The sequence below is a fragment of the Acomys russatus genome, chromosome 31 (genome assembly GCF_903995435.1).
Source record: "Acomys russatus chromosome 31, mAcoRus1.1, whole genome shotgun sequence".
Lineage (NCBI taxonomy): Eukaryota > Metazoa > Chordata > Mammalia > Rodentia > Muridae > Acomys > Acomys russatus.
Window position 1 is genome coordinate 11,892,091 of NC_067167.1, and position 10,595 is coordinate 11,902,685.

Genomic DNA, 10,595 nt, shown 5'->3' on the forward strand with positions numbered 1-10,595 from the left:
GCCAGATGCTATGGTGAAAAGCCTGCTAGCTCAGAGAGGCAGAGAAAGCACCCAGCTGGCCTTCCTACTCAGCTCACGTCCCAGTGGAGAAGGCCCAGAAGACTCACTAGTTCAGCTGACAGCCCAGGAGGAAAAGGCCAACAAACCCAAGGCTGAAGGCTAGTTCCAGGTCCAAAAAGCTAAAGGCCAAGGAGCTGAGGAGTTCAAGGGCTAGAGAGCAAAGAGCCAAAAAGCTAAACATTAAAGAGCTAATGAGCTCAAGCTAAAATCCAAAGAGCTAAAAGTGCCAAGGTCTCTTTCTACTTCTACGTGCTGTCTTTTTCTTTCTTTCTTTTAGTTTTTCAAGACAAGGTTTCTCTGCGTTATCTTGGCAGACCTTTGTTATCTTTGTAGACCAGGCTGTCTTGAACTCACAGCAATCCACCTGCCTCAGCCTCCCAGTGCTAGGATTAAAGGCATGCACCATCAAGCTTGGCTACATGCTGTTTTAAATACACCTCAACTCAAACTCCCTCTTACTTTTTAATCCTTGTCAGCTGGTTTCTTGCTCCGCCTCTTGACCTAGGGTTACCTTTATTAAGTCCTGGGTACAGATAGCTATTGGATTAAGGTGTGTGTTAGGGCTGGCCGAACCACACCTTAATCGGCTGTCTACAATAAACAGAAAGTTCTTGAGTGGCACACGCCTTTAATCGCAGCACTCGAGAGGCAGAGGCAGGTGGATTGCTGTGAGGTCGAGACCAGCCTGGTCTACAAAGCAAGTCCAGGACAGCAAAGGTAACACACAGAGAAACCCTGTTGTGGGTGGGGTGGGGGGGAAGAAACAGGGATTTATAGTTCAATCTCAGGGCTCACAATGGGATCACTGACAGATTTTTACAGTTCACAATCTCAGGGATCACTGACAGGTTTTTACAGTTCACAATCTCAGGGATCACTGACAGATTTTTACAGTTCACAATCTCAGGGATCACTGACAGATTTTTACAGTTCACAATCTCAGGGATCAATGACAGATTTTTACAGTTCACAATCTCAGGGATCACTGACAGATTTTTACAGTTCACAATCTCAGGGATCACAATGGGATCACTGACAGATTTTTACAGTTCAGAATCTCAGGGATCATTGACAGATTTTTAAAGTTCACAATCTCAGGGATCACTGACAGATTTTTACAGTTCACAATCTCAGGGATCAATGACAGATTTTTATAGGTCACAATCTCAGGGATCACTGACAGATTTTTACATTTCACAATCTCAGGGATCACTGACAGATTTTTACAGTTCACAATCTCAGGGATCAATGACAGATTTTTACAGTTCACAATCTCAGGGATCAATGACAGATTTTTACAGTTCACAATCTCAGGGATCACTGACCGATTTTTACACTTCACAATCTCACGGATCACTGAGAGATTTTTACATTTCACAATTTCAGGGATCACTGAGAGATTTTTACAGTTCACAATATCAGTGATCACAATGGCATCAGTGACAAATTTTTACAGTTCACAATCTCAGGGATCACAATGGGATCACTGACAGGTTTTTACAGTAAACAATCTCAGGGATCACTGACAGGTTTTTATAGTTCACAATCTCAGGGATCACTGACAGGTTTTTATAGTTCACAATCTCAGGAATCAATGACAGATTTTTACAGTTCAAAATCTCAGGGATCACTGACAGGTTTTTACAGTTCACAATCTCAGGGATCACTAACAGGCTTTACAGTTCACAATCTCAGAGATCACTGACAGATTTTTATAGTTCACAATCTCAGGGATCAATGACAGATTTTTACAGTTCACAATCTCAGGGATCACAATCGGATCACTGACAGATTTTTACAGTTCACAATTTCAGGAATCACTAACAGGTTTTACAGTTCACAATCTCAGGGATCACTGATAGATTTTTACAGTTCACAATCTCAGGGATCACTGACAGATTTTTACAGTTCACAATCTCAGGGATCACTGAGAGATTTTTACATTTCACAATTTCAGGGATCAACGACAGATTTTTACAGTTCACAATATCAGTGATCACAATGGCATCAGTGACAAATTTTTACAGTTCACAATCTCAGGAATCACTGACAGATTTTTATAGTTCACAATCTCAGGGATCACTGACAGATTTTTACAGTTCACAATCTCAGGGATCAATGACAGATTTGTACAGTTCACAATCTTAGGGGTCAATGACAGGTTTTTACAGTTCACAATCTCGGGAACCACCATGAGATCAAATATCCTGCCCCAAGGGTTTAATCTCAGAATGTGGAGGTGGAACTGACTCTCGAATATTGCTCTCTGGGGACAGGAGAGACGGCCCAGAGGGTAACTGCTCTTCTAGATGTCCTGAGTTCAATTCCCAGCAATCACATGGTGGCTCATAACCATCCATAATGAGATCTGCTGCCCTCTTCTGTCCTGCATGTGTACATGCAGATAGAGCACTTATATATACCATAAAATAAATAAATAACCTTTTTTTTTTTTTTTTTTTTTTTTTTTTTTTGGTTCTTTGAGACAGGGTTTCTCTGTTTAACCTTGGCTCTTCTGGACTCATTTTGTAGACCAGGCTGGCCTTGAACACACAGTGATCCACCTGCCTCTGCCTACCGAGTGCAAAATAAAGAATCTTAAAAAAAATTGTCATCTGACTTCCACATGGAGAGGTGACACACACACACACCTACACATACACACATTCCTATACACACTCTTATATACATCCCTACACATACCCCTACACACACACGTGCACACACACACACACACACCAAAGAAGTGTAATAATAATAAAAATTTGAAACAGAATAAACCTATTTATTTTTACAATGAGTAACTTAACCATGCCCACACTACCACCCGCAGAGTGAGAATTTGTCCTACTTTGAACTCTGTGCTGGCTCACCATCTCAGAATTAATTCAGATTCATAATCAAATGAATACCTCCAAGTATATTCTATGCATACACTCATGAATATATATTTCTCTTAATAAAAATGACAGCACAATCTCTATACTGTTTTGATTATTATTATTTTTCTTTTTTTGTTTGTTTCTTTTTTTGTTTTTTGTTTTTTGTTTTTTGTTTCTTTTTTTTCGAGACAGGGCTTCTCTGTGTAGCCTTGGCTGTCCTGGACCCGCTTTGTTGACCAGGCTGGCCTCGAACTCACAGCGATCCATCTGCCTCTGCCTCCTGAGTGCTGGGATTATAGGTGTGTGCCACCATGCCCGGCTTTTTTTTTTTTTTTTTTTATGTTGTAGAGGGGTTTATTAAATGAGCCTGGGGAAAGAAGGAAAGGGGGAAGGGGTACCCCAGAGAGACAGAGACAGAGAGGAAGAGGAAGAGAGAGCACAATTATTATTATTCTTTAATCACAATATATTTTAGCAAAGCTTTGTATTAGTTCAGGTAGATTTCCTTCATTATTTTCAAACTGCTGCCATGGGGAAGAGCCTCAAGAGAAGGTGCAGTAATAGTGTTTAGTAACATCTCTCTGGATTCTTCTTCTCCCAACCTCTGGGAGATCCCCAACCCGACTTCAACGTCCATGTGGGTGATCTGTCAGCCTTAAAACAAGGAGAAGATCTCACACCACACAAGGTTTCAGTGCATACCATCACTGCACCATAGAGTGGGGCTAGGATGCTGTCACTGCACCATAGAGTGGGACTAGGATGCTGTCACTGCTCCATAAAGTGGAGCAAGGTGTTCTTTCTGCTATCAAATCCCACAAAAGCTTTCCTGTCATAACAATCCACCTAGTTCTTAATTTTCTCTTTCTTTCTTTCTTTCTTTCTTTCTTTCTTTCTTTCTTTCTTTCTTTCTTTCTTTCTTTCTTTCTTTCTTTCTTTCTTTCTTTCTTTCTTTCTTTTCCAGAGCCGAGGACCAAACCCAGGGCCTTGTGCTTGCTAGGCAAGCGCTCTACCACTGAGCTAAATCCCGCACCCCTAGTTCTTAATTTTCATATGCCACACAAACTCTTCACATTTGAGTAATAAACCTTTAATCCTACCACTCAGGAGGCAGAGGCAGATTGATCTCTGTGCCTTCAAGGCTAGCCTGGACAATAGAGAGGTTCTGACCCCAAACCAAACCAAACCAATTATCTTTACCTGGGAGCACTTTATTTTGCCCTCCTTTATGCTGAGGATTTTGAAATTAAATGCCCTCAGTGGAAAGAAGTGGGGTGGGATGTTCATGTTGGAGACTGATATTAACATACTCCATTTCACACTGCCTCCCAGGGCTGGGTAACCCCTCTATACACTAAACACAATCTTTCCAAGCATGGCCTTCTAAGTTTTAAGTTCTTCACAGGTAGGCATGTGCACTTGGGCTTGTCAGATTCATTCACCTATCCACCCACCCACCCATTCATCCACCAACCCACCTATCCACTCACTCATCCATCCACCCACCCACCCACCCACCCATCCACCCACCCACCCATCCACTCACCCATCCATCCACCCACCCATCCATCCATCCATCCATCCACCCACCCACCCATCCATCCATCCATCCATCCATCTATCCATCCATCTACCCATCCACTCACCCATCCATCCACCCACCCATCCATCCATCCATCCATCCATCCATCCATCCACCCACCCACCCATCCATCCATCCATCCACCCACCCATCCATCCATCCATCCATCCATCCATCCATCCATCCATCTGTATTTGGGATGGAGAGATGGCTCAGTGCTTAAGAACACATGCTCCCATGAGAAGGAGCTGAGTTCACTCTCAGCATGTACGGCAGGCAGCTCATGTAGCTCCAACTCCAGGGATCTGATGTCTTCTTCTGACCTCATGAACCTACACACATGTGTATACATACTACACATAGATAGGCATGCATACACATAAATAAAAATTAAATATTTGCACTGGCTGACCACTGTAGTTAGCCCCAGGGATTTGTTCCAAAGACAGTAGAATTTGTGCCAGGCGTGGTGGCACAAGCCCGTAATCCCAGCACTCAGGAGGCAGAGGCAGGTAAATTGCTGTGAGTTCGAGGCCAGCCTGGTCTACAAAGTGAGTGCAGGACAGAGAGACCTGGTCTTGAAAAACAAAAACAAAAACAAAACAAAAGTAAAACATGTGACTTTCAACAAAGAAGCAAGATACTGACAGATTGCAATAAATACTGGGGAGGATCCCAGTGGGATGTGACCAGTTGTAATTAACTGGGAATAAGGAGCTCTCTTAGAGGGAAGAGTAAGAGCAGACCTCGAAGAAGGTGACATTTTGTCAAGTATGGTGGCACACACCGTTAATCTCAGCACTCAGGAAGCAGAGGCACAGGATCTTTATGAGTTTGAGGCCAGCCTGGTCTACACCAGGGCTACATGGCTAACACCCTGTCTCAGAAAACCAGAAAAAAAAATTAAAGAGGTGACATTTTAGGAAGAGCCTGTATGGCTAAAGAGGAGAAGGAGTGAGTCAGGGAAGACTGGGGGAGAGTGTCCAGGCCCAGGGACAGCAGCACTTGATGCTTTCAATTCATTTTAGTATTGTGCATTGTTGAACTCAAAATACACCCCATCAAATGAAAATCAGTGCATCCTAGCCTTCCAAGTGTCAAAATGTATTTTTAAACCATTTATTTCCTGATCTGAAATTTTATTAAAAATAAACAAAATAGTGTATCTCTTTTTTTTTTTTTTTTTTTTGAGACAGGGTTTCTCTGTGTAGTCTTGGCTGTCCTGGGACTCACTTTGTAGACCAGGCTGGCCTTGGCTTCACAGAGATCTGTGTGCCTCTGCCTCCCTGTGTGCTGGGATTAGAGGTGTGCATCACTGCACCCGGAAAATAGTTTATCATTGTAGTACTTTTTTTTTTTTTTTTTTTTTTTTTGGTTCTTCAAGATAGAGTTTCTCTGTGTAATAGCCTTGGCTGTCCTAGACTCACTTTGTAGACGAGGCTGGCCTTGAAATCCAGAGATCTGCCTACCTCTGCCTCCCTAATGCTAGGATTAAAGGTATGCACCACCATGCTTGGCTTCATTATAGTACTTTTTGGGGGGGGCGGTTCGAGACAGGATTTCTCTGTGTAGCCTTGGCTGTTGTCCTGGATTCACTTTGTAGACCAGGCTGGCCTCGAACTCACAGCGGTCCACCAGCCTCTGCCTCCCAAGTCATTATAGTACGCCTGGCTAGCACATTGACTTTTAATACAGACATAAGATATCCCCAAAGCCAGGTGTGGTAATGTATGTCTTTAATCCCAGCACTTGGGAGGCAAACAACAATTATTTCCCCCATGGTTAACACTATTAAATCAATAATCAAAGTTCCTTGCCTTCTGCAGAACAAATAAAACCAATCCCTGTCCTTATTCTTTGAGAAATGTTTAAGTGATAGGCATCTATCTTAATTAACTTCTCTCCTCTCGGAACATCTAGAAACCGTGTTAAATAATAAGGAAGGAAATAGAAAGCTGGCAAATGTGGGATGTGAAAATGGTTCTTCAGGCCCATGAGAAACACACTCCTATCAAGTTAGCAAGTTTCAAGTCCTTTACAAAAAAGAAGAACTAGCTTGGCAGTGCCAGTTTTGCTTAGTCATGTCATTTTTCTCTTCAAACGTTATTTTTGCACTTATGTATTGGCTTTTTCGCTGGCACTGACGTGGGAAAGTCACATGAATTTGAACTTGGGCTCGTTTTGCCTCCTTCTTTCCTCTTTGACACCTATCCCGGGTGTCGAGTGTTATGAAACTAGTAGCAAAGACTTCTAGACTTTGCAAAAAAAGAGATAGTTAACACCCTTCCTTGTTTTGGCTGAAGCACTCAGACCGTGTGTTTCTCCAGGAGGGATAAAGCCACTATGTCATTACACCTCCAACCCCAGCACTTAGGAGGCAGAGACTGGAAGATTCTCTGTGTGTTTCAGGCCAGCCTGGTGTAAACAGTGAACTCCAAAACAGGCAGGACCATAGGGAGAGCCCATCTCAGAAACAAAACAAAACAAAGCCCATTATAAATTAAGGGGACAGTAAGGTGACTCAGCAGGCAAAGGCATATGCCACCAAGCCTGATGACCCGAGTTTCGTGACCTCCACATGTGTGCTAGATAAATGGCTCAGCAGTTGTTGCATGATATTTGGTCCCAGTGTGATCCCTGAGCTTGTGAACTGTAAACACCCGTCTTCTGTTTGGTGTGGTTGATCCCCAATACACATCTTTAATCCAAGAACTTTCTGTTTATTGTAAACAGGTGATCAAAGCTGTGGTTTAGCAAGCCCTAGCACACACCTTTAATCTAAGAGCTTTCTGTACACAGGTCAAGAGGGGGAGCAAGAAAGCAGCTGACAGGGATTAAAGAGTAGGCCAGACTTCGGGGTTGAGAGATGTTTAAGACAGCGTGTAGAAGTAGAGGGGTCTTTGGTGCTTTCAGCTCTTGGGCTTTACTCTTGGGATTTTAGCTTTAGCTCTTTGGCTCTTAGCTCTCTAGCTCTTGGGCTCCTCAGCTCCTTGGCCTTTGGCTTTTTGGGCCTTAAGCTAGCAAGCCTTTGGCCTTGCAGTTTTTTTTTTTTTTTTCCCTTTCCTCCTGGGCTGTCAGCTGAGCTAGTGAGCCTTTTGGGCCTTTTCCATTGGGATGTGAGCTAAGTAGAAAGGCCAGCTGGGTGCTTTCTCTGCCTCTCTGAGCTACAAGTTTTTACCACAGCATGTGGCTCCTGAGTCTCTATTGGTTAAATAGAACCATCTAGAATTTTCATTAAAACTAAGATAAGAGCAATTTGTTACTCTTGCAGAAGGCCTGGGTTTGATTCTCAGCACCCATATGACAGGCAGTTTACAACCATCTATAACTGCAGTTCCAGTGGTCCGATGCCTTCTTCTGACCTCTGTAGGCTTCCCCACACATGTGCTTCACATGCATGCCCACGCATGTACACATACAATGAAACACATAAATAAATATATTTTAAAAATTAAAATAGCTGAGGATGTAGCTTACTTGATAGAATGCCTGCCTAGAGTGCGTGAAGTTGCAGGTTCAGTTCCTAATACTACTTAAATACTACTGGAGTATTGGTGGCACACACCTGAAATCCCAGAACCAGGAAGTAGAAGCAGAAAGATACAAGTGCAATGCCATCCTTAGCTGCATAGCCAGTTCAGGGCACATTACCAGTTCAAGGCTAGTTTGGGCTACATGAGACTTTGTCTCAAAAATAACAACAAAATTAAAATAAAACAATATAAAATATCAATTCATAGAGAGCAATGAATTATCCAACAGAGCAAATTGGCCCAGGTATGATGGTTCAAGCCTATAATTCTATCATTTGGGAGATGGAGGCAGAAGGCTAGCCTGGGATAGGTGAGACCTTGTCTTTAAAAAAACGAAACAAGGGCGGGGGGGGGGGGGGGGGGGGGGGAGTCTTACGGTTAGGCCGAGCTGGTTGCTGGGTTTGTTGAAGGACATTGACTGCAGAATTTGTGATTTGGGTGAAGACTGAAGTCATGGCTGGTGCAGAAAGTGATAGCCAGTTCCAGCTCACTGGTATTAAAAAGTATTTCAACTCTTACACTCGCACAGGAAGAATGAATTGTGTCCTGGCCACACATGGAAGCATTGCTTTGTTGGTCTTGTACTTCAAGTTAAGGCCTAAAAACCAAAAAACTCCTCCTGTGAAAGCAACATAAATGGATTTTGAAATGTCTGACCTCGTCTGTTAAGTCCCATGCCTGAAGAACCTGATGTCAACTCATCATGTAATACTCCATTTGTATTGGAAACACACACACACACACACACACACACACACACACACACACACACACAAACCCCAAACCTCCAGGCACTGTGGTGCACATCTTTAATCCCAGCCCCTGGGAAGAAGTAGAGTCTCTCTGTAAGTTCAAGAGCAGCCTAGTCTCTAGAGTGAGTTTCAGGACATCCAGGGTTGGATGCTCCATAGACAGAACCTGCCTCAAAACAAACAAAAGAAGAATAACAAAAGAGAAAACGAGTGTCCGGAGAGGAGGATCGATCCTCACCACCCACATAAAAAGCTAGGCATGGCGGCGCGTGCATGTGACCCCAGTACTGAGAAGAGAGAGACACATGAAGTCTGGAGCCAATGGGATATAGCCAGTTTAGCCTTGTGGATAAGCTCCGCATCCCAGTGAGAGACAGTGTCAAAAGCCAAGGCGATGGCGGCTCCTGGGGAATGACTCTTTGAGGTTGACCTGTGCTCCCCAGACATGTGAGCCCACACATGTATGTGCATGTGCACCCACGTACTTCCTCCCACAAGCTCACCTTTAATCTCAGCACTGGGGAGGCAGAGGTAGATCTCTTTGAGTTTGAGGCTAGCCTGGTCTATGGAGCAATGTGGTCCAAGATAGCCAAGGCTATACAGAGAAACCCTGTCTCAAACAAACAATCTGCCCCCCCAAAGGAGCAAAAGTGCACAATGACAAATGACAAGCTACTTTCCCACTGCGAATCCTTCGATTTACTATGAGGATCAAGAGAAACAAAACCACTATCTGTGATTCCTGATTTAATTTTACCTCAAGTCACTGCTAATGCCATAGTGAAAGGGGGATGCGTGTGTGCAATCATAACAAAAGGGTTTTAGAGCGCCGAGTCCTCTGTGTTTAGTGCAAAACAGAGTAATAGGTGTGGCAAGGGCTTTAGAAGGACATGGAAACACCTGTTAGAAATCAGAATAATAGAGCAGGTCCCCAGGGAAATATTCGATTTTGGGGAAACAGCAAATCTGTATAACTGACTTTCACAGTTGTGAAATTCCCACTCTGATTTAAGGAGCAGTACACGTTTGTTTTCCACCTGCAGATCTGCAGCTGTTAACTTCAGTCGGAGGACAAAAATTGCATGTTGCTTTAATACTATAGATTGAGCCCCTTTCTCTCTCTCCCCCCTCTCTCTGTCTCTCTGTCTCTGTCTGTCTGTCTCTGTCTGTCTCTCTCTCTCTCCCTCCATTCCTCCCTCCCTTCCTCCTCCTCCTCCTCCTTCTTTTTTGTTTGTTTATTTGAGAAAAGATCTCTCTATGTAACCCTGGCTGTCCTAGAACTCACTACATAGACCAGGCTGGCCTCATAGAAGCCAACTGCCCCTGCCTCTCTGAGTGCTGGGTCTAAGGTGTGTGCCACCATGCTCGGCTAGATTAGGGTTTCTTATGTGAACCCTAAATCCATCTAATATATATGTATGGAAACTATTTTTGCTGTATTATACCTCAAGCCCATCATCTTGCACATAGTAGGTACTTAAATTTTTATTTTTTGATCTTATTAAAGCTATGATAAGAAAAGTACCACTGTCGGCGTGGTCCAGGGTATCTTTAGTTTTAGAAAGCCATTGGTCACGGAACTACCTTTCACTACTAAATCTGTTTCTAGCAAAGGCCTCAGAGCTCTGGCTTTGTTGAGAGGAGTCTTTACCATTGAGAAATGTCCTACATATGGGACATGTGCCAGGCAATGACCATGATACAGCAGCTGTGAAAGAGGTGATCGCAGGGCAACCATCAGAATTCCGTGGTGTAATCTTCTTTGCATATTGGACTCTCTAAATCC

At 43.4% G+C, this 10,595-nt stretch overlaps 1 protein-coding gene across 1 annotated transcript; it reads left to right on the forward strand.

The window, feature by feature from the left end:
* Window positions 1-8,489: 8,489 nt before the first annotated feature.
* Window positions 8,490-8,693, forward strand: LOC127212563 (ATP synthase membrane subunit K, mitochondrial-like). The gene has a single exon (XM_051172642.1). It carries the CDS (start codon window positions 8,511-8,513, stop codon window positions 8,691-8,693), a length of 183 nt encoding a protein of 60 aa, XP_051028599.1. The 5' UTR covers window positions 8,490-8,510.
* Window positions 8,694-10,595: the final 1,902 nt, after the last annotated feature.

Bases quoted from the DNA above. Each gene is read 5' to 3' on its own strand.
- LOC127212563 (XM_051172642.1), top strand. From the start codon at position 8,511: ATGGCTGGTGCAGAAAGTGATAGCCAGTTCCAGCTCACTGGTATTAAA.